The 24547-nt window shown below is 43.7% G+C and overlaps 1 protein-coding gene across 1 annotated transcript; it reads left to right on the forward strand.

Moving 5' to 3' along the window:
• Nucleotides 1-183: 183 nt before the first annotated feature.
• Nucleotides 184-22624, forward strand: LOC117967941 (GRB10-interacting GYF protein 1-like). Its single transcript, XM_059021419.1, has 28 exons — nucleotides 184-383; nucleotides 2534-2746; nucleotides 4284-4316; nucleotides 4430-4493; nucleotides 5296-5425; nucleotides 6234-6329; nucleotides 7247-7361; nucleotides 8120-8228; nucleotides 8561-8601; nucleotides 9633-9680; nucleotides 10658-10816; nucleotides 11567-11790; nucleotides 12542-12680; nucleotides 12851-13048; nucleotides 14578-14732; nucleotides 15258-15417; nucleotides 15580-15746; nucleotides 16179-16276; nucleotides 16558-16658; nucleotides 17040-17125; nucleotides 17313-17450; nucleotides 18010-18186; nucleotides 18539-18750; nucleotides 19234-19364; nucleotides 19982-20151; nucleotides 21203-21247; nucleotides 21735-21885; nucleotides 22463-22624. Exons 3-28 carry the CDS (start codon nucleotides 4304-4306, stop codon nucleotides 22528-22530), a joined length of 3195 nt encoding a protein of 1064 aa, XP_058877402.1. The 5' UTR covers nucleotides 184-383; nucleotides 2534-2746; nucleotides 4284-4303; the 3' UTR covers nucleotides 22531-22624.
• Nucleotides 22625-24547: the final 1923 nt, after the last annotated feature.

The raw sequence follows: 24547 nt of genomic DNA on the forward strand, positions 1-24547 counted from the left end.
TTGTAAGTCGCACTGGATAAGGGCGTCTGCTAAGAAATAAATAATAATAATAATAATAATAACACAGACTTCAGCCACACAAAAATCCCGCGTGACGTCACGTGACGTCGAACGTCCGCCGTTCCGATCGTTTTTTTTTTTAAAAAAACAAAAATTCTCTTAGCCCCTCCCACGTCACGTGACGCGAGTAGGACGGCCATCTTTCTATAACACAAACAAGAAGGAGAGCGCGAGAGAGAGAGAGGCAGACACTGAAAAAAAAAAAAAAAAAACAACAACATTACAAAAATATATATAAATAAATAAATGAATGCGGCGAGTTCGTGATCCTGAAAAAAAAAAAAAAAAGGCTAAAGAAAACAAGACACGATAAATAAAACCGGGTAAGAAATACAAATAAAAGAGACCCCGGCCCCCTTACCCCGTATCGACGGGCCTCGGGATGATAGTCGGGTTTGTTTTATAGGGGTTTAAATGGCAGGTAGACAGGCCTCTGCGAGCAGCGGGGTAGAGTTAGAGGGGCGGCCGGGGGGCGCTCACTCTCACACTCCGCCCCCCCTACGCCCTGCGCCCTGCCTCCTGTGATTCTGTTTACAATACAGGCCTGTTTTAAAATAACAATATTAATTGAGGTTTTTAAATGCGTGCTGTAAAGAAATGCTTGCAGGTTTATTTATTTATTTATTTTTAAAATAATAATCTTGTTGTGATTGTATTGCTGTCGTGCTAATGTATCTGTGTATTTTGATCATTTTTGACGATTGTTGACTTTAGGACAACATTTTGCTTTGGTATTTATTTATTTAAGTACGATTAATAAATACAGCGATGTTTTGTGGCTGTGCTGTTTTTAGTGTACAGCTGCAGCATTATTAGTATTCCGCCGTATCGTTAAGTGGTTTTGTGTGTGTGTGTTTTATTGCTGGGCCACGATGACATTGTGTACGCAAAATCAAAGCAGAACATCCTTCAAAATCCACTGTGACATATTTTTTTTGTGGAGGATTGAAAACATGTCTTATCAAAAGCGTCCTGTGTACAGTTTCTACCCGAGTACGCGAAGCATGAGACGTCTAGGACGCGTACAGTAAAACATTAGGTTTGTTTTTATGTCAGTAACGCTATACTGTGTGTGCAGCTTAAGTTATGTTTGTGTTTTTTTTTTTCTTTTGGCATTTCGACATATCAACACTTCCCTAAAATTAAACCTCGGATTTAAATGTCATAGTTATGTCAGCATCGATACTAGTTTTTTTTAATGCCACACACGCTTTTCATTAGACTTGTTTAACTGGTTCGCTGTTTGGGTGTCATAGGTACGACATTCAAGGAGACATACCAAAAAAGATGTATGCTTTTGACACAGTCATTTTATTTAAAAAAAAAATGCACAATACCCTAACCTTTTTAAAAATGTTTTACAGCAGTTGAATGGTTCATTTTAGTACAAGTTTAGTATAGAAAGGATGTTGCTGCTCTGGAAAGAGTGCAAAGAAGAGCGACCAGAATTATCCCGGGTTTAAAAGGCATGTCGTATGCAGACAGGCTAAAATAATTGAATCTATTCAGTCTTGAACAAAGAAGACTACGCGGCGATCTGATTCAAGCATTCAAAATCCTAAAAGGTATTGACAACGTCAATCTGAAAAAAGAAGCAAGGACCAGAGGTCACAAATTGAGATTAGATAAAAGGGCATTCAGAACAGAAAACAGGAGGCACTTCTTTTTACACAGAGAATTGTGAGGGTCTGGAACCAACTCCCCAGTAATGTTGTTGAAGCTGACACCCTGGGATCCTTCAAGAAGCTGCTTGATGAGATTCTGGGATCAATAAACTACTAACAACCAAACGAGCAAGATGGGCTGAATGGCCTCCTCGTTTGTAAACTTTCTTGTGTTCTTAATGCATTCATTTAGATTTGTGTATTGACTGTGTGTGCGTCTAGGGTATACGGCAGCAAAAACTGCAGTTTGAAGTTTTTAGAGAATTTAGTTTCTACTTCGCTGAAATGTAACTCGTACAGCTACGGTACTCGGTGCTTTTGGTGTGTTCAGTTGAAGTATTTTCTGGTGTGTTATTTTAAAACTCTTGTTTCTAGTTAGATAGAGTGCGCTGTATAGGAATGTACAGTCTCTCTCAGGGCGAGGCAGTCAGCCAGCGAAACAAATTGGCATTTACATTTAAATGAGTCAGAATTGCTTTTGTCAGTGATAGTAATAATAACTCAGTACAGACTCGCAGCTTGAGACAGTAGCTACTATCCTCCTGCTTTTAAAAAAATAAATAAATAAATAAAATTATTGCCCACATTTACAAGTCAAAGGAAGGAAGTCGAGCAGAAGAGTTTCAAAATGTATATCCAGTCGGAGCTGATACATCCTGTAAAAACTTAAGAGTGTTTTAAAAAAAATTATCACTGAGTAGGTATGGCCTGTGTGTGTGTCCCTTTCCAGTTCTATAACTCAAATCAGTTTTTATCTTGACTGAACTAATCGTGAATCTTATTGTCTTCTCTCTCTCTTTCTTTTTCAGAAATTCTAGGGGGGGGGGAAACAAAACAAAAAAGTGAATTCAGTTTTATTATTATTATTCTTTTATCATATTGATATATATATACATACATACAACTGGGAGATCGGAACAGACACAAAGTCAGCATTAACAGACGTCCCACGAACAGAGCCCCGCGTTTCCACTCCCATTGTAACATCAGCACAGGTTCCGTGGATATCGCCCGTGACTGCGGTAGGTGGCTAATCGCTTTACTCCAATGCAGAAAAGTCAGGCATTTGTTCATTTTGTATGGCGGTACAGCAGCTGCCTTTTAACTGGTGTAACCAGAGAGATCTCCTGTAGTTTTATCCATCCCTGTAATGAGTTTGATCTCCTGAACAGGTCGTAGTATTGTTTGCACTTTCTGTAAAAACTGTGTTTAAATAGTCATTATTATTATTATTATTATTATTATTTATTTCTTAGCAGACGCCCTTATCCAGGGCGACTTACAATCGTAAGCAAATACATTTCAAGTGTTACAATACAAGTAATACAATAAGAGCAAGAAATACAATAACTTTTGTTCAAGTGTGACAAACCACAATTCAATAATACAGCAGGTAATAGTGATAGTTACATCAGGATATGATTAAATAGTGATAGTTACATCAGGATATGATTAAATACAAAGTACTACAGGTTAAAAACTTGGCAGATTACAGTATTCTGAAGTACAGGATTAAATGCAGTAAAATAGGGGGCAGATAAGTGCAAAATAAAGCACATTTAAATGAAGGGTGATAGTGTCCCAGGATACAAACAGAGGAGTTCTACAGGTGCTAATAGGTAGTAATAATAATGGAATCAGTTTGTGTAGCACTAATAATTTTTTTTTTAAAAATTAACCTTGTAATAAAGTATAACGATACCATAATGTGATAAGATCAAATCATTAAATGATGGACCATTTTGTTAAAAGACATTTTAATGAGAGAGGGAGATGTAAAGAAACTGCCGTGAGTGTAGGTCTTTTGGTCTTGCAATGCAAACGGTATTATTTATAATTAATGAGTCATTTAGCAGACGCTTTTACCCAAAGCGACTTAGGGACGGGGGGGTGAACTCTGCATCATCAACAACTGCTGCTGCTGCTGCTGCAGAGTCACTTCCAATAGGAGCTCGTTTGTTTTACGTCTCATCCGAAGGACGGAGCACAAGGAGGTTCAGTGACTCGCTCAGGGTCGCACACACACACACACAGGGAGTCAGTGGCTGAGCCGGGATTTGAACCTCCTGGTATCGAGACCCCTTTCTTTAACCACTGGACCATGTGTATATATATCTCTCCTGTAGCCTCAGTCCTTCAAAGCTGCAATAGCCCTGATACAGGATGTCCGTCTCTCTGCCCCTGCACATTTTCCAGTTGGTTTCTCTTGGCTTCGGATGTGAAATGGTTGTTGTAAAGCTTTATAGATCTGTCTGTATTTTAAGTGGCTTCAGATGAAACGGTGGTCTGTATTGCTTTATTGTGATGCTCTCGCTGTGTGTGTTTCTCGGGGCGGCACTCCTCTTACATTGTGGTCTGATGGCATGTTCTGTATTAGTTCAGCTTCCTGTCCTCTACTATAAATACAGTGTGTGTGTAACCAACTTGTTGCATTAAAAAAGATAAACAGTGTTTGCATATTATTATTATTATTATTATTATTATTATTATTATTATTATTATTATTATTATTACATTTGTTCTAATGGCTTAACTAACTCCTTATTTTATTGATTTCAGGACAGACCCGAATCTTGCGAATGGCCTCTTTAGGTATGTAGAGGGGATTAAGCTGAAATAAACAAATAAGACAGTGTCTCTCGTCTGCAGCTGGATTTATTTATTTCTATTTTATTTATTTATTTTTTTAAATGCTGTTTTTGCAGAACTCCAGAGTCTAACGGAGGAAAGGAAGATGGCTGCCGAGACCCTCAATTTTGGACCAGAATGGTAAAGCGTAGCGATCTGTTTTCCTCTCTTCATTCATTCCATCTCATTTGCAGGGGTGGAAATAAGACCCCCCCCCCCATAGCAGTTTGATCCATTCCTGGTTTCGCTAGGAGTTTAATAATCACACACCTGAGCTTGTTACCTAGACACACTGTGGGCTGATCAAGCTGGTAGTAAAACCCGGAATGGATCAAACTGCTGTGCAACAGGAGTCTTCTTTCCATCCCTGAGTTACCAGACACTGTATAGTAACTATACTGTAGTTACTACCTTATAAACACATACGGCCAGCATCTACACATTAGTGTTTAATTACAGGGATGGAAATAAGACTCCCATTGCATAGCAATTTCATGCATATGTGCTTGATTAGCCCCACACCTGAGCTTGTTGCCTATTATTATTATTATTAATTTCTTAGCAGACGCCCTTATCCAGGGCGACTTACAATTGTTACAAGATATCACATTATTTTTACATACAGTTCCCCATTTATACAGTTGGGTTTTCACTGGAGCAATCTAGGTAAAGTACCTTGCTCAAGGGTACAGCAGCAGTGCCCCCCCCCCCCCACCTGGGATTGAACCCACGACCCTCCGGTCAAGAGTCCAGAGCCCTGACCACTACTCCACACTGCTGCCTTATACGCACTGTGGGCTAATCAAGCTGGTAGTAAAACCTGGAATGGATCCAATTGCAGTGCAACGGGAGTCTTTTATTCTCATTTCCATCCCTGAATTTCTTTTTCTCAACGGCTCTGAGTTTATTTGCATGTTTTTGTGTTTTTTTGTTTGTTTTGCAGGCTCCGCGCACTATCCAGCGGGGGGAGCGTCACGTCCCCCCCTCCCTCTCCCGCGATGCCAAAGTACAAGCTCGCTGAGTACCGATACGGGAGGGAGGAGATGTTAGCACTTTATGTTAAAGAAAACAAGGTGGGGTGCAGGGGTGCAGCTCCCTAAAGCTGAGGGAGCACGGAGCCGCTCTGCGGGGTGGAGCGTGGGTTCAGGAGACTGCGCGGCACACCGGGCAGGGAGACTTGGGGCGGGTTTGATACAGCAAACCTCAAACTAGGACTCCCGACGGTCTCCTGGAACCAGGTTTCAAACCGCTGTTCCTGGAAAAGTGGCTTCGTGTTCCCTCATTTTTAGGATTATATTGTTATCCCTATTATTATTATTATTATTATTATTATTATTATTATTATTATTATTATTAATTTTTTGTGTGTGTGTTAACCCATTAAGTGTCATTGTTCTCATTTGAGGACAGGCTTCTTTGTAATTTTTTGGAGCATGCATCTACCTGTTTAATTTTCTCTTCAACTGTATTGTTATGATAACTTACTCCTGATATTTTTTTTAACTGTAAAAGTCTGGTCTAAATGTAATGTATCAAAGTACAATTATTATTTCTCTTACAAAATTTTTTAAAAAAAATTCCAATGTCTTTTTGAAGGACCTGGAATTGATTTTAAAAAGGAATCAGAGTTGATATTTTAGGAGACGCAATAACTGATTATCCAGCTGCTTTCATTTGAAGCCAGCTTGAATCGACTAACAAACTTCAACTGAAGTCGTTTTGTCTCCGCTGGTAGAAGCTTGTTGTAACAGAACGCAGCTCGTGTGACTTTGATCAGGGATGCGTTGGGATCGATGGATTAGAATGGGAATTGGGAATGGAAAAGCAGGAATTGACCCCGAACCCTGATCCCGGTCTGGTGTGTGTTTTATTTTGGTTTAGTTCCCGGAGGAGATGCAGGATAAAGAGTTTGCTGCTATACTCCAGGAAGAGCCTTTGCAGCCGCTGGCTCTGGTACCGTTAACAGAGGAAGAGCAGGTGAGCTCCGTCTGCACGCTGGTGTTACAGCTACGGACAAAGGCTTTGCATTGCCTTTATAGCGCCTTTCATCACAAGGATCCCACTGCTCCACGCACGCACGCATCGTCCTCTAGAATGAACTAATTTTGCTGATCAGAAATGAGCAGTTTTGAGACACCACTCTTTCAACCTCTGATACCCTTATACCTGTTGAGACAGACTTGATATTTGCATACATACATCAATACATCAGGGATGGAAATAAGACTCCCGTTGCATCGCGGTTTGATCCAGTCCTGGTTTCACATAGGAGTCGAATAAGACGCCTGACCTTGTCAGCTATACACCAATTAATCAAGCTGGTATTAAAAGCTGGAATGGGTGAAACTGCTGGGCAGTGGGAGTCTTATTCTCATCCCCATACATATGTTGATCTTCGACCCTTGAGTCTGTTTAAGAGTCCTGTTGCAGGCCAGAATTTTTATTTATTTATTTTTAAAAGCATGCCGGCACAGTTCTCAATGCAGTAGAGAATGCATAGAGAGGAGGGGGTTAGAAAGCCTGGGCGGGGGCATGGAAGTGATTTTCTGCAATCTGGGGCAGCAGTGTGGAGTAGTGGTCAGGGCTCAGGGCTCTGGACTCTTGACCGGAGGGTCGTGGGTTCAGTCCCAGGTGGGGGACACTGCTGCTGTACCCTTGAGCAAGGTACTTTACCTAGATTGCTCCAGTAAAAACCCAACTGTATAAATGGGGAATTGTATGTAAAAATAATGTGATATCTTGTAACAATTGTAAGTCGCCCTGGATAAGGGCGTCTGATAAGAAATAAATAATAATAATAATAATAGTAGCGAATATAGAATTTCACATTTGAGGCTCCTGATGATGAAAAAATATTGAGTGTGTTTTGACTCTCTTTGTTTTTTTTTTTTCAGAGGAACTTCTCGATGTCTGTTAACAGTGTGGCTGTGCTGAGGCTGATGGGGAAAGGGGGGGCGGTGATCCCAGGGGGAGTGGCCAGGGGGAGGGGAACCACAAGAGGAGGGAGAGGTGAGTCCCGCCCGGGCGCTGGCACAACTCCTGTGTGTGTGTGGTTATTTATTATTATTATTATAATAATAATATAAGGAGGCTGTGTGGTCCAGTGGTTAAAGAAAAAGGGCTTGTAACCAGGAGGTCCCTGGTTCAAATCCCACCTCAGCCACTGACTCATTGTGTGACCCTGAGCAAGTCACTTCACCTCCTTGTGCTCCGTCTTTCGGGTGAGACGTAGTTGTAAGTGACTCTGCAGCTGATGCATAGTTCACACACCCGAGTCTCTGTAAGTCGCCTTGGATAAAGGTGTCTGCTAAACAAATTATTATTATTATTATTATTATTAGTAATTACTAATTTTAGCAGACGCTTTTATCCTAAGCGACTCACAGAGACTGGGGTGTGAACTCTGCATCATCAACTGCTGCTGCTGCAGAGTCACTTCCAATAAGAGCTCGTTTGTTTTATGTCTCATCCGAAGGACGGAGCACAAGGAGGTTCAGTGACTTGCTCAGGGTCACACACACACAGCTGAGCTGGGATTTGGTATCGAGCCCGTTTTCTTTAACCAGTAGACCACCGAGCCACGCAGAATTATCCACGCCGGTTCTTCGGTGAGCCAGAAGCCTGTCTAATCCAGCGCCTCTGTGTAATTCAGCATCGTTTTTTTTTTGGGTGGGGTGGGGTCCCGACCCAGTTCAGTGAACGGTGTCCCACCCGGTCTCCTTATGAAATGATTTGTAACCCCGTGTGACTCTGACCTGTGTGTGCAGGTCGCGGCCGAGGCGACGGCAGTTTCTACCAAAGAAGTATTGAAGACGGTGAAGTGGGGTTCAGCCGCAGCGGCAGGGAGATTCACAGGAGCCAGAGCTGGGACGACAGGTGCGCTCCTGTGTTTGCTTGTTTTGGGGATGTGTTCAGCAGTTGCTTTCCGTAACTTGCCAGAACCATACGGAAAAAAAAAAAAAACATTTAAAATTACAAATTCATGCTGTGCTTTACGAGAGAGCAGGGCTTCCCAAACCGGTCCTCCAGACCCCATTGTCTTCTGGTTTTAGTTCCAACCGAGTGGAATAATGGGTTCCCTCGTCCTGAGGAGGGAGAGGGAGAGGGAGAGAGAGAGAGAGAAAACTCCGGACAGTGGAATAATGTGTTCGCGCAGCTCGAGTTCTGAAGCTGACGTTGTGCGTTTTTGTGTTTTTTCTTTTACGCAGAGGAGAAAGAAGGTTTGAAAAGCCGATTCGAAGAGATGCAGGTAAGATTGATTCTGGTGTAAAACAGGCGTAGGCTTTCCTTATATAACGTTAGTCTATTATTGTGTATACGTTGCTACAGCTCTGGCCAAAAGTTTAGCATCACCCTCTATATAGAATGAACTCATTATGCTTCATAAAGTCGAATGAAACCTGCTGGAATGATGTCACGTTAACATATTGAACCACACACCAGCGCTTTGTAGTGTTTTCCACAGAGTGAAAAACTAAATTTAAAAATGTGACCTTCTGGAAATCTAACATGAAATACTAATCGCTACTATTATTATTATTATTATTATTATTATTATTATTATTATTATTATTATTTATTTCTTAGCAGACGCCCTTATCCAGGGCGACTTACAATTGTTACAAGATATCACATTATTTTTACGTACAATTCCCCATTTATACAGCTGGGTTTTTACTGGAGCAATCTAGGTAAAGTACCTTGCTCAAGGGTACAGCAGCAGTGTCCCCCACCTGGGATTGAACCCACGACCCTCCGGTCAAGAATCCAGAGCCCTAACCACTACTCCACACTGCTGCCCTGTTCTGGCTTCCAGTAGACTTTTTTATTTTTTTAATTGTGTAGTTTATTTTGATTACCTGATGTTAAATAAAATATCTAAATTATGTTCATGTAGTTTTTTTTTTGTTTTTTTTTTACAGTATCCTGTCTCAATCCTAAAACTCTAGGTGATCCAAAAACGTTTGGCCACGGCTGTATGCTTTGTCTGCGTCTTTCCTTAATCTCAGTGTTAAAAAGACCAGCTTGTGAAAAAGTTACTGCTCAAGAAACCCGTTTCTTATGTGGGGTGTGATACGTGGAGGGTGTCAGTGGCTTGTAATCTCTTGTAGTAATATACATTAGCACTGTGTGTGTCTCTAATGCATGGATTGTGAGCATGTTTATTAGAAGAACCGAAAGGATATCCAGCTGTAATGCTGAAAAGTTACAAAAGAAATGTTGCAGGATGATGTAACCCTAGGTTAGGTATAAAAAGGCTTGTTTAATAATTTTTATTAGACCAGAGGAATGAAGAGAAGACTGCGCTCTCTGTTGTCTCCAAAATTGGTAACTATGTGATTTTAAAATGCATTTTTTTTTTTTCGTACTGCATGCTAATTTTGATGTTTGTTTTTTTTTTTAATACAAGCATTAGGGTTAAACTGACTGACCTAATTTAGTTGAGCTGTTCCAAAATCTTTTGCTGTGGTGCTGCTCGAATTATTTCGTCATTTTAAATGACAAATTAAAGCCAGTTTTATAGTTGATCCACAAAATCAATTTTACTGTTACACTCTGTGTTTCTCAGTGCTGATTGAGAAACACGACTGACTTAGCAATTTAATTATTACAGGAGAGTAGAAGAGTCGTGGGGGCGGGGGGGAAGAATCAGAAGCCCTGATTGTATATGATATAATATTGTGATTGTTGTATTGAGAGACTGATTCTGGGTTCACATTCAGTGTCAGAGCTGCTCCAGTGAGCCTGTTAACACAGCAGACCCTGGGGTCCGTTCTGATTACATTTACAGCGGAATTCGTTTGCTGAAATTGCAGTTCCAATTCCAATGCTTTGTTGTTCAATTAATTACGCTGCGGTAATTGGAATTTTAATTACAATGGCACTCAAAAGTAACACCAAGCTCCACACAGACACAGACAGACACAGATATCTGTTTTTTTCTACCAAGCAATAATCGCAGGCACAAATACAGAAATATATTGGAGTTTTTTTTTTTTTTTTTAAAAACAAATAATGGGGGGGCAGGGGTGGGGGGGTCACTAAAAAAACAAAAGTTTGAAAAATCCAAGAAGAATGTTGGCTGAATGTTTAATAAAAAAAAAAAACATGGACCTGCAAATGATTTACGCTTGGAAAGGGGTGTGATTGATTGATTGATTGATTGATTGATTGATCAATGATCTGGTAATTAGAATTGCAGATACAATTAAAACGCAGGGTTGCCCAGGTTCGACTGCAGCTGCGTTGACCCCAGGCGTTTGGTTGACAGCTAGCGTTGGTGGTTTTTCTTTGTGTCTCTGCAGTCCGGGTGGGCTTTGAGGAGGTGGCGGCGCCGGGGGTCCGCAAGGAATACACGCGCTCGGACAGCGAGAACTGGCGCACCCTGCGGGAGGAGCAGGAGGAGGAGGAGGCGGTCGAAGGGGGCGGGAGCAGCTGGAGACTAGCGGGGGTCCGCAGAGACGGTGAGAGAACCATCTGTCATGTCGGCTTCTCAGGGTCAGGGTCAGTAACTGCTTTTTTTTTTTTTTCAATTCCAATCTATTTTTTTTTTATTTATTTAGTCATCGCCAATGGTTTTAACCCTGGTTTTCTCTCTAATTTGGGATTTTTTTTTTATCCCGGTTCACCGCTGTACCCCCCCTGGCGACTGGGGAGGGGGACGGAGGCTGGAACACGCGTCCTTCGAAACCTGTTCCTGCCAATCTGTCATTTTTCGCACTGCGGATCCACAGTGAAGCCATCAGACCTATAGTGTCGGAGGACAACACAGATCTGAACGGCTCCACTGCAGAACCGCAGGCGCCCTGTCAGCCACAGGGGGTGCTGGTGCGCCGTGAACTTGAGGATTCCCCTGCCGACCCAATCCCTCCCTACCCGGGCGGCGCTCGGCCAATTGTGCGTCACCCCCTAGGAACCCCCGGGCCACAGTCGGCAATGACATAGCCTGGATTTGAACCTGCGATCTCCAGGCTATAGAGCGCGGGAGCGCCACTCGAGAGCCCCATTCCAATTTATTTTTTTAAAATAGATTTGCAATTCTTTCGAAGGAATTTTAATTGATACTTTGAGTCGTGATATTAATTGTTTGTTCGATTTTGTTCAATGCTTTCGTTTTTAAAGCAAATTAAGTGTAGCGACGGCTTTACGCTGGCCCGTCTTTCTGCACTGGCTGTTTTTATTTATTTTTGAACCCGTGTCTCTCCTCTCCCCAGACGGGGGTCCCAGGTCCGCGGGCTGGCGGGAGCACGTCGGGGAGCGGAGGCGGAAGTTCGATTTCGATTTCCGGGAGCACGGTGAGGAGCGGGGGCCCCGGAGGCTGCGTGTGAACAGCGAGGGCTTCGAGGAGGACAGGGACGGGCTGCCGGAGTGGTGCATGGACGACGAGGACGACGAGATGGGGACTTTCGACTCCTCTGGAGCCTTCATGTCCTTCAAGGTACGGGACAGACCCTCCCTCCTGGGGTTCCTCTCGCAGAGATTGAGACTCGTAACCAGTCCTGGGGTTCAGAACTCCCCTCAATGAAGTCTGTTGTTATTATTATTAATATTGAAATGATCAGGAGCCAGGAGTTTGAGCAGGGTTACAAACTCACACTAGCCCTGCTGCTGCTGCTGCTGCTGCACCCAGTCCTGGGGTTCAGAGCTCCCCTCAATGAAGTCTGTTATTATTATTAATATTGAAATGATCAGGAGCCAGGAGTTTGAGCAGGGTTACAAACTCACACTAGCCCTGCTGCTGCTGCTGCTGCTGCACCCAGTCCTGGGGTTCAGAGCTCCCCTCAATGAAGTCTGTTATTATTATTAATATTGAAATGATCAGGAGCCAGGAGTTTGAGCAGGGTTACAAACTCACACTAGGCCTGCTGCTGCTGCACCCGTCCTGGGGTTCATCTCGGCTTCAACACGTAGCAGTTTGATCCATTCCTGGTTTCACTAGGAGTTTAATAATCGGACACACCTGAGCTTGTTAGCTAGACACACTGAGGCTGATCAAGCTGGTAGTAAAACCTGGACTGGGTGACACTGCTGTGCAACAGGAGTTTTCTTTCCGTCTGCAGAACATCTGTGCGCTCACCTTGAATGAGGAGCAATCCGCAAACCAAACATGCGATTTATGAAAGGGTCGATTTTTAAATGCACAGGGGAAAAAGAAAAAAAAAGTGTGAATTGTTCTAATTTTTTCCCAGAAGAGCTCGAAGGATCCGATCCCGGAGGAGCAGGAGCTGGAATTCCAAGGCGTGGAGGAAGAGGAGGAGCATCCCGAAGGCAGGAAAGATTCCAGGGAATACGGCTCTGAGCCGGAACGGAAGGACTCCCCCGAGAAAGGTAGGAAAATAGTTTTTTTTCAACAGGAAAGGAAGCGCAGCGCAGGGATTTGGCTGTAAAAACCAGCGAGCTGAATAGAGGCTGTGGAGGGTCTGTACTTCGGGTCATTAAATCTCTGTCTTCTTTCTTTCTTTCTTTCTTTCTTTCTTTCTTTCTTTCTCTCTCCTCAGATGGGCAGGTTGCTGCTTCTGCTGCTGTGTGTGTGCTGGACAGTGCTGTGAACTGTCCCGCGCCCCCCTCCCCTCCCACAGTGTCCGTGACCCCCGGACAGAGCTCCCTGTCTCCCGGGGAGCTGGAGACCCCCCCACCGGCTCGGCCAGACCCGCTGGACACCGCCCCCCCCCGCTGCCAAGGGAATCAAGCTACCCTCTGAAGGTACGAGGACTCAGTTCTGTCCCTCAAGTGGCCTGCATACTCTTATTTTTCTTGCAGGGTATTTTTGTCATTTCCCAGCCATGTTTTACCCATTCTACCAGCTTGATTTAGCCCCACAGTGTGTATAGGCAACAAGCTCAGGTGTGTCTTATGAGACGCGTTACTGTTTACTATGAATGTAATAAGAGACACCTGAGCTTGTTACCTGTACCCAAGGGGTCTGCAACCCCAGACCTGGAGAGCTACTGGGTCTGCTGGTTTTCATTTCAACCGAGTGCTCAGTTACTCATTTGCACCAATTATTGGCTTAACCCTTTGCAGTCCATTTATTAACTGCGCGTCAGGCACGCCAGGTCTAATTAATTTTCACACGCGCAGTTAATTTTATACGCGCTGTTTAAAAGTATTTTTTTTCACAGTCAAACGGGTTTAAATGGCCCTGCATATCAACAAAGCACTCACTAGGCATCTCCAGCACCGCCCCACCTTTTTGTTTGCTATAGCGTTCACCTATGTAAGAAATAAATAATAATAATAATAATAATAATAATAGTCGTACATACCGATCGATCATCTCCGGATCACTCGTTTTATCACCAAACTCCTCAATAATGCGATCAAAGTCATTATTTTATTATTATAACATCTGAAAAAAGCTCTGCAAATGTCCATGATAGTCTCTGTGCGCTGACGCACTCAGCCAGCTTGTTTACTATGACTGCCCCGTTATCTGATACCTGATACCATGTATGACTATTCATGAGATACGCCTTTTTTTTTTTCCCGACTTGTCTCGGCTCCTGTCGCTCCCACTCGGCAACTGAATGGTTTTCTCGGCTTTTTCCAGAGAAAAAACGACTAAACACCCGTTTATTGCGTTGCTATAATGATGTCGGACCCAGTCCGACAAAGGACCTGTGAGGAATAATTGCAATGTCGGACCCAGTCCGACAATGGACCGCAAAGGGTTAAAAACCTGGAATGGGTGAAACTGCTGTGCAATAGGAGTCTTATTCCCATCCCTGCATCAGTGTGCACAAAACAATACAGCAGCAGTGTGGAGTAGTGGTTAGGGCTCTGGACTCTTGACTGGAGGGTTGAGGGTTCAATCCCAGGTGGGGGACACCTGCTGCTGTACCCTTGAGCAAGGTACTTTTACCTAGATTGCTCCAGTAAAAACCCAACTGTATAAATGGGTAATTGTATGTAAAAATAATATGATATCGTGTAACAATTGTAAGTCGCCCTGGATAAGGGCATCTGCTAAGAAATAAATAATAATAATAATAATAATAATAATAATAATAATAATAATAATAATAATAATAATAATAATTGGCAATGACAGTATTTATTTATTTTTTCCAACCTTGATATCACTGGTAATTGTAGCCTCTCTCTCTCTCTCTCTCTCTCTCTCTCTCTCTCTCTCTCTCTCTCTCTCTCTCTCTCTCTCTCTCTCTCTCTCTCTCTCTCTCTCTCTCTCTCTCTCTCTCTCTCTCTCTCTCTCTCTCATATATAGAGTGTGGGTCCCTCGGGGTGGTGGCTGCCCAGCTCAGTCCCGGCACCTCCTCCACCCTCTCTTCCTCCTCCTCCCCCCCCTCCTCCTCTGCTGCTATCCATTTCACCACTGGGGGGGACAACGAGGATGAGGACGGGATGAGCCACCTGCAACAGGTAAACCCCCACCCAATTGCAACAATACAGCGCCTTTCATTACAAGGATCCCACAGCACTCCGCACACACCATACAGACACACATGCATACATATTATCTATATATAGATACACACATCACCCTATAGAATGAACTAATTTTGCTTCATAAAGTCGATTGAAACCTGCTGAATAATGCTACATTAACATATTGAATTGAACACCAGAGCTTTGTGGTTTTCCATAAAACAAAAAACTGACATTTTAAAAAATGTGACCTTTCCAAATCTAACATGAAATACTACTATCATGGCATCTAGTAAACATATTCAAATGATATCTCCCTTAAAAGTCTCTTTCATTACACGACATTAAATAAAATGTTCATCTACAAATCTTTTAAAATCTTAAATAAATGCAACTTGTCGGATCCCCAGAAACCCCTCCGGTCCAGTATTGCTGTACTGCATTGAAATGGCAAGCTTGTTTTTGGTGGCACGCACTGCAGTTTGAGACGCGCTTTTCCATGTGTGTGTTTTTGTGCAGGAGGCGGAGAAGATGGTGGCTTCCCTGCAGGAGAACTCCCTGGAGGAGGAGCGCTTCACCCAGACCATGCGGGAGAGCAGGAACACGGCTGCTGCGCTGCCTCTGTCACACGAGGCAGCCATGAAGTGGTTCTACAAAGATCCGCAGGGAGAGATCCAAGGTACAGCGCCGAGGGGAGCGGGAGCCACAGCGCTGCTCCGGACCATTATTGGGTTAGGGGTGGGGTTGAAGCTAGGGGGTGGGGTTGGGGTTGGAGCTAGGGGTGGGGTCAGGGTTAAGGACGGTTGATAATCACCCTGCTTTGCCCCCCCCACCCCCCCAGGACCCTTCACGACCCAGGAGATGGCAGAGTGGTTTCAAGCCGGGTATTTCACCATGACCCTCCTGGTGAAGAGAGGCTGTGACGAGGGCTTCCAGCCCTTGGGAGAGGTCATTAAAATGTGGGGACGAGTGCCTTTTGCCCCTGGACCATCACCTCCCCCGCTGCTGGTGAGTCCACCGCCCTGCCTGTCCGTTCCTGCACTTCCTGCATCAGACAGACAGACACCGACACATATAAAGATTCTTATTTGTACACACGTCATGCCTGCATGATGTAATGGAGTTTGTGACTGTGTAATGGAAGCAGATCGCCTCTCTCTCTCTCTTTCTCTCTCTCCCTCTCTCTCTCTCTCTCTCTCTCTCTCGTTTGTTTAAACATTGTGGTTTTACTGGTCCTGTCTCTGCTCAGGACACTGTGATATATTCAGCAGCTGGGAGTGCAGTGTCGCTGTTCTCGCCCAGAATAATTACCATCTTATCCTCATCCTTCAGTGTCCTAAAGTTAAGAGATCTTTGTAAAGAACTGGTCTCTTATATTGGTGTATTTTGAGCAGTAGAGAAGTAAGTGTTTTTTCTCTCTCTCTCTCTCTCTCTGTGCAGGGTAACATGGACCAGGAGAGGCTGAAGAAACAGCAGGAGCTGGCAGCGGCTGCCCTGTACCTCCAGCAGCAGCAGCAGCTATTCCAGCTCATCAACAGGTAACCTGCTGGCAAGACGGGGTGCGCAGGGGATCCCGCGGACTAAACCCCAGGAGCACAAAGCCCCTTTTCTGGCTTGAGTCGTGTACCCTGTTTCCACTGCCTGGCGCTCCCAGCTACTGCTGCCCATGGCAAACTCCTATTAAGACCAGGAACGGATCAAACCGCTGTGCAGCGAGAGTCTTGGTTCCGTCCCTGGTGCTTTCCATCGTCTGTTATCAGTCCGCCCCCCCTCCATGTTTTAAGCTCTCTGTTTTTTTCTCTCTCGTTGTTTCTTGTAGGTGTGGAGAGCAGGGGTTGATTCCTCCTATTAACAGATCAATGTCAGTGCCAGACACAGGGTCCCTGTGGGACATGCATACCTCAGCTTCACAGCAACCAGGTAGGTAGAAATAACAGCTCCGCTACCCTGAAACGGAGGCTGGATTCAGGCTTGGTTTATTTGATACTGGGCAACTTTGGTCTCCCCTGGTGGTGTGCAGGGGGAGTCACAGAGTCAGGGGAGCGCAGGGGTCCCCGAGGGTCTCCCCTGGTGAAGGCACGGCCGCGTGGTGTGCAGGGGGGTGTCACACAGTCGGGAGCGCAGGGGTCCCTGAGGGTGTCCCCTGGTAAAGGCACGGCCGCGTGGTGTGCAGGGCGCAGTTACTAGAAGCTGTATTTTTGTTTTATTTTTCAGTGCTTCTCTACTTTTATTATAGTGTGGTTTTCATAATAATTTAATTGAAAAATAAATACATTTTTTTTTCTTTTTCTTTCATTGTAGGCAGTGAAGCCAGTTCATGGGATTTAACAATGAATTCTTCTACTCAGGGTCCAATTCTAGAACAGCTTCAACTGGAGAGACAAAAAGTAAGTTCCAGCACCTTAAATATTGGGGAGGGGGTAGGGGGGGGGTGTGAAACTGCTGTGCAGCAGGAGTCATTTCAATCTTTGTAGTAAAGCTATGAGAGCTGCTATTATTATTATTATTATTATTATTATTATTATTATTATTATTATTATTATTATTATTAATAATGTTTTTGCCTGGCCGCAGCTTCAGCAAGAAAGGCGAGATGCAGAACTCAGGGCTAAGCGTGAAGAAGAGGAGAGGAAGAGGAGGGAGGAGAAGCAGCGCAGGCTGGAGGCAGAACAGAAACGGCGCGAGGAGGAAGAGCTGTTCAGGAGGAAACAGGTGAGGAGGGGAGGGGTGGGTTTACTGTGGGGAAATACGCAAAGAAATTGTGCAGCTTTCTCTTGGTTATACTGCGCATTTAATCTCCTGGCAAAACCAGGAACGGATCAAACTGCTATGCAATTATTTTCTGAACAATCCCACCCATTTCAGGTTTTACGACAAGCTCGATTTAACCGCAGTGTGTGCAGGTAACAAGCTCAGGTGTGTCTTATTACACACACACACACAAAAAAACAGGAATGGACCCAAAATGTTATACAACAGAAGTCTTATTTCCATCCCTGGATATACAGTGTGTCCTGTGAGTCGGTCATCACAAGGCAATATATTACAACAGGAATGGAAATAAAGACTCCCATTGCAGAGCAGCAGTTTGATCCAGTCCTGATTTCACAGAGTCCAATAAGCCACACCCTGCCTGAGCTTGTTACCTACACACACTGTACCTCATCAAGTTCATAGTAAACCCAGGACTGGATCGCATTGCTCTGTAATAATAATAACACAGGTTGTTCTCGTGTTTGTTTGTTTTTTCTCGCTGGTCTGTGTTTGGCAGTGCCGGCAGCAGCAGGAGCTAATCATGAAGCTTCTCCAGCAGCAGCAGCAGCAGCAGGGCCCCTCGGGCTCCTCAGTGTGGAGCAACATGCCCAAGCAGGGCAAGACCCTCCTGGAGCTGCAGCAAGAGACTGAGAGGCAGCTGCAGAAGCAGAGAGGTGGCGTGCAGAGATCCGGGGTGAGACACACTCGCACACACACGCGCATCTTACTAGTGCAAGGATAGTGCATGTTTCTTATACTGACAAAGACGCGCACACACAGTTAGTGCAGCGAGCCCCACATAGCAATAATATGCTCTTCTTTCTTTCTTTCTCCTTTCTTTCTTTCTTTCTTTCTTTCTTTCTTTCTTTCTTTCTCTCTCTCTTTCTTTGTCTTTCTCTCTCTCCCTCTGTCTGTCTGTTTCTTTCTCTCTTCCTCTTTCTTTCTTTCTTTCTTTCTTTCTTACACTCTTTCTCTTACACTCTCTCTCTCTCTCTCCTGGTGATTTTTAGATTGACCGGTTTGTTTATTTCTCTCTGTTCTCTCAGCACGGAGGCCTGGGTCTGTCGGGAGGCAACGTGTCCAGCATGGCTGGGCAGTGGGGCAGCGATCAGGGCGCCATGTGGGGGGCCGGAGGAGGAGGAGGGGGGCACGAGGGCAAGAACAGCAGCATGGGCATGTGGGACGAGGCCCTGAAGAGCCAGGGATCAGGCCTCCGAAATCTGGGGCTGAAGAGCAGCCGGAGCAGCCCCTCTCTCAGGTAGGGCAGACGGGATCCATGTGGGGGTCACGCCCCACCCCCAGCCCTGGGAATCAGGGTCACTTTAGGAAATTAAGAAGTTTGTGAGCTAGCCAGTGTTTTTTAGATCTTCCTACTTCACCTTGTAGACTATTCCATGCAGTTTTAACTCTCTGTTTTATATATACCAAGCATCAAAATAAACTTATCACTACTAGAACACATACATTCAAAAAAAATAAAATAAAGTATATAAATTATGTTCTGTTCTAAACTTACTTTTACTCTTGTTCTAAGACCACAAAAAAAAAAAAATCTTGATTTATTTTAATAGTCACAATCCATCGCTTCTTGAATTCTGCTGTTCTCTTCTTGAATAGCAGACCGGTGTTTTAAAGCGAGCTGTTCTCTTCCGTCCAGCCCTGCGCTTGTATTACATGCTCCCCCATCATTGTTCTTTGCTCTGTCGTTTTCCTCGCTCGGCTCCCCTCCCGTGATAAACAGACGCAAGACGGAGGAGGAGGAGAAGCTGCTGAAAATGCTGCAGGGAATGCGGCAGCAGGACGGGTTCACCACCTGGAGTGAGCAGATGCTGCACGCCCTGAACAGCAACACCAGCACCAGCAACCTGGACGGTATGGACCCACACCACCCTCTCTCTCCCTCTCCCTCTCTCCCTCTCTCCCTCTCCTCCTCTCCCTCTCCCTCTCCCTCCTCCCTGTCTCCTTTCTTTCATTCTTTCTTTCTTTCTTTCTTTCTTTTCTTTCTGTACCCCATCTCTTTCTTTCTCTCTGTACCCATCTCTTCTTTCTTTCTTCTCTCTGTACCCCATCTCTCTCTCTCTCTACCCCATCTCTCCATTCTTTCTTTCTCTCTCTGTACCCTGTCTCCTTTTTCTCTGTACCCCCGTCTTTTTCTCTCTGAACTCCCATTTCTTTCTTTCTGTACCCCATCTCTTTCTTTTTCTTTCTTTCTCTCTCTCTCTCTCTCTCTCTCTCTCTCTCCTCTCTCTCTCCTCTCTCTCTCTCTCTCTCTCTCTCTCTCTCTCTCTCTCTCTCTCTCTCTCTCTCTCTCTCTGCCTGCAAATGAGGGAACTAAATCCATCCGTGAATGTTTAACTATCTGAGGATCGTGAAATAAAAAAAAAAAGAAAATCAAAACATCACAGGTTAAATGGCTGCATCTCTCTCTGGTTTTAATGGATCTTTCTTCCCTCCCCCTCTCTCTCTCGCTCCCCCTCTCCTCCTCGCAGTCTCGAGCATCGTCTCGTATCTGAAGGAGGTCGAGTCCCCCTACGAGGTCCACGATTTCATCCGCTCCTACCTGGGAGACACCCTGGAAGCCAAAGAGTTTGCCAAGCAGTTTCTGGAGCGCCGTGCCAAACAGAAAGCCAACCACCAGCGCCAGCAACAGCAACAGCAGGTCTGAAGCACCACAGCCCTGTCCTGACATGCAAACAGTACAGCCCTGTCCTGCCCATTGAAAACAATACTGAGGTTTAGAAACATCACAGCCCTGTCCTGCCCATTGAAATCAATACTGAGGTTTAGAAGCATCACAGCCCTGTCCTGCCCATTGAAAACAATACTGAGGTTTAGAAACATCACAGCCCTGTCCTGCCCAATGAAAACAATACTGAGGTTTAGAAGCATCACAGCCCTGTCCTGCCCATTGAAAACAATACAGCCCTGTCCTGCCCATTGAAAACAATACTGAGGTTTAGAAGCATCACAGCCCTGTCCCGCCCATTGAAAACAATACTGAGGTTTAGAAACATCACAGCCCTGTCCTGCCCATTGAAATCAATACTGAGGTTTAGAAGCATCACAGCCCTGTCCTGCCCATTGAAATCAATACTGAGGTTTAGAAACATCACAGCCCTGTCCTGCCCATTGAAATCAATACTGAGGTTTAGAAGCATCACAGCCCTGTCCTGCCCATTGAAAAACAATACTGAGGTTTAGAAGCATCACAGCCCTGTCCTGACATGCAAACAATACAGCCCTGTCCTGCCCATTGAAAACAATACTGAGGTTTAGAAGCATCACAGCCCTGTCCTGCCCATTGAAAACAATACTGAGGTTTAGAAGCATCACAGCCCTGTCCTGCCTATTGAAAACAATACTGAGGTTTAGAAACATCACAGCCCTGTCCTGCCCATTGAAAACAAATACTGAGGTTTAGAAACATCACAGCCCTGTCCTGCCCATTGAAAACAATACTGAGGTTTAGAAGCATCACAGCCCTGTCCTGCCCATTGAAAACAATACTGAGGTTTAGAAACATCACAGCCCTGGTTGATTCATAGTTCACCCCCATAGGTCTAAGTTGCTTTGGATAAAAGCATCTGCTGAAGGACTCCTTAATAATAGTAATAAAATGTTTTTAATCTTATGTGTTCAGGTTTTTAAAATATATATAACCAGCATTAGCTGCTTTTATAATAAAGCTACTGACTTGTGGTTTCTTACAGCTGTCAAAGGAAATGGCTGGACTGACCATGAACTTCCCTCTACAGGTAATGTGCGGTTTTTCTTTTGTTTTCTACTTTAAATAAGTAAATTTAATATATATATATACACACACACACACACACGTACATCCCCACAGCTGCACTACACTTATAATTTCTGAGTCTACAGCTCCGGCCAAAGGTTTTGCATCAAGTCAGCAGTGGCAAGGGATGCTGTAGTTCTTTATGCTGTGGTCTCGTATCACAAGTGACACAGACCTCTATTACGATACATCATGTGCAGCTCTGGCTAAAAGCTTTGCCTCATCACCCTGTAGCATGAATTAATCTTGCTTCACAAAGTCGAATGAAACCTGCTGGAATAATGTTACGTTTACATATTGAACTGCACACCAGCGCTTTGTAGTTTTCCATAGAAAGGGAAAAAAAAAAAAAAAAAAAAAACGTACGACGTTTCCATCTAACCGTGAGCAGGTTTTGTAAGCGTGTGCGTTTTATGTGGTTGTATTGATCTCTTGTTTGTGTTTCCCAGGATGCCATGCGGGGTCTGAACCCCAGCAGTCTGCAGGCTGTATTCCAGTCCAATCACTGCTCCTCCAAGCAGGCTGTGTACGAGAGCGAGCCATCCAGCAAGATGAAGAAGAAGCAGCACCTGGGGCTGCACTCGGACCCCAGCATCCTGGGTGAGGACCCTCCCGCAGAGAGACTCCTCGCACTGCTGCATAGCCCCCACCAGTCCGGGTTTTAACACCAGTTCAATTAGCCCCAGTGTGTCTAGGTAACAAGCTCGGGTGTGTCTTATTATTAAACTCCTAGCGAAACCGATTGGATCAAACTGCTGTGCAAACGGGGCTCTCTTACTTCCATCCCTGAAGACTATTGCGTAGCGGGTTTGCCCATTCCTGGTTTTACTAGGAGTTTTTAATAAGGCACGGTCCTGAGCGTGTTACCTAGACGCACTGGGGGCTAATCAAGCTGGTGGTAAAACCTGGAATAGGTAAAACTGCTACGCAGCAGGAGTTTTATTTCCATTCCTGAAGACTCCCTGTTGCACAGCAGTTTCACCCAGTCCAGGTTTTACTACCAGCTTGATCAGCCCCACAGTGTGTCTAGCTAACAAGCTCAGGTGTGCCTGATTTTTATTCAACTCATCGCAAAAACAAGGGAGTCTTATTTTCACTCCTGTTAACAACATATCAGGTGATTTCATTATGGGCTTTATATTGTGTGCAACTCTTCTTATTTCTTTCTTTCTTGCAGGATATTCTTTCCATAACCCCTCAGACAGGATGAACCTGAGTGAGATCGAGCCTTTGGAGGACTACTGAACTCTTGCAATAGAATCTTCCTGCCTTCGTCATTCCAGTCTTAGCTGAAGAATGTGCACTGTAGGGTCGGGGACGGGGGGGGGAGAGGGGGTAGGACAGACCTAAGCTTCTGCCCCACAGAGAGAGGAGAGAGGAGAGAGGAGGGGGGGGGGGGGGTGACTTTTCACTTTAAAAAATATATATAGAGAGAGAGAGAGATAAAGAAAAAAGTAACCCTCCATAGGCACTTGTCTATTACGCAAAGCACCTTAAGAAAAAAAAAAACTAATGCACTTTACAAAGATTTTTTTTATTATTATTATTTTTTTTTTTAAAAACCGTAAGACTGAAAATACTATGAAAAGAAAAAAAACTGGATTAAGTTTTTTTTTTTGGTGTGTGTGTGTGCGTGTGCGCGCGCGTGTGTTCCGCGAACCGTTTTTTGTTTAAAATAAAAATCCTTTCTTGAAAAAAAATAAATAAATAAAAAAAATAACAAAAACGACAAAAAAAAAAAGTTATTTAAAAAAAACAAACAAACAAAAAAAAAAACCTTAAATAAATGGATTTCAAGAAACTTGAAGAATTGCACTTAAACAAAAAAACATTATTTGTGGAAATGGATATTTTTCTTTGGCGTGAATCATATATATATTATAATTAGCGTGCACAATAGAATTTTTTTTTTTTCATAGCTTGCAAAGATTTAAAGTCAGGCCACGTTGTGTAAATGAGGATTTATATGATGCGAGTGAAGAAGCGTGCGTCAGTGTTGAGAGACTCTGAGAAAGTAAACCGGGGACGATTACACAATGTAACACATTCCTGTCAGCAGTGATTGGGCCCTGGTGTTTCTCACGCAGATTATTATAACGAGAATTTTTTTGTTTTAGTTTTTCCTCAGTCCGCCTAAGAGGAGAGGGAGGGCCCCGTTACAACTCTCTTTAATTCTGTGGATCTACAGCTTTGTATTTGTACAGAAACAGGCCTTTTTTTATTTTTTACCTTCCTCTGTCCCACGAGATTTTTTTTTTTTTAACACACGGTTCAGGGCTGCACTTAATATTTTTATTTTTAATTATTTTTTTAAACTCTCGTTCATTCTCGTCGTTTGCCTGTTTTGTTTGCTTGTGAGACACGAATGCGGATGATTCCATTTTAATTTTCTTTTTCTTTTTTGACGGTCCGAGTGAGATTTCTTCTATTTTCTATTCTTTATAATACAGCTATTAAAAATCGCACACCAGAAACCCAGCGCTTTACAGCGCCGGGCCGATGTGTCGTTTAAATAAGAAGAAAAAAAAAAAAAAAAAAAAAAAAGTGTTATTGTTGCTATTGATAATGTTGATAACGATGCTAATAATAATAATTTGTTTTTTTATATATAAAGGAAAAAAAGTATTTGAACTAAAAAAAAAAAAAAAAAAAAAGCACTTTCAGTGGAACGTGGACTTCATAAACTCTCCACTTAGTGCGTTTTAAAACATTGAATGTATTCTGACATTGGGGGACTGCTGTTCTTTGAAAAGTCGAGGAGGAGAGAAGAGAGAGAAGAGGCTTGTCAAAAAATACTTGTGAAGAACACTGCCTCAGTTATCCGCTAGGTGGCGCTCTTGAATTCCTAAAAGGAGTCTCGGTTTACAGACAACTCGGATCAATAAGTATCAGAAACTTTCGCAACAGGAAAGTTAATTTTTTTTCCCCCTGAAAGATGTAGTCCCTGTTTCTACAATGTGACAATGGAAGCGTGTTTAAGCATATATATATATAATATTATATAATATAATATATATGTATTGTGCCAGGTTTCATACAAGTGTGACAATTTTTTTGTTTACTGATCTTAAGATGACTTTGTTTTTTATATAATACCTCCCCCCCCCCCCCCCCCCCCCCCCCCCTTTGTTTTGAGCTGCTGTTTGGAGCAAAAATATTGTAAATGTGCAAAAAAAAAACAAATACAGAAGAGAGATCGAGAGAAAACAAGGGTTTCTCAATCACAGCAAGACCTTTTTTCTTCGCTTTAACAAACATTTGA

The sequence above is a fragment of the Acipenser ruthenus genome, unplaced genomic scaffold (genome assembly GCF_902713425.1).
Source record: "Acipenser ruthenus unplaced genomic scaffold, fAciRut3.2 maternal haplotype, whole genome shotgun sequence".
NCBI lineage: Eukaryota > Metazoa > Chordata > Actinopteri > Acipenseriformes > Acipenseridae > Acipenser > Acipenser ruthenus.

Coding starts and splice junctions, on each gene's coding strand:
- LOC117967941 (XM_059021419.1), top strand. Junction 9,681..10,657: donor CTCTGTTGTCTCCAAAATTG/GTAACTATGTGA, acceptor GTGTCTCTGCAG/TCCGGGTGGGCTTTGAGGAG. Junction 10,817..11,566: donor AGCGGGGGTCCGCAGAGACG/GTGAGAGAACCA, acceptor TCCTCTCCCCAG/ACGGGGGTCCCAGGTCCGCG.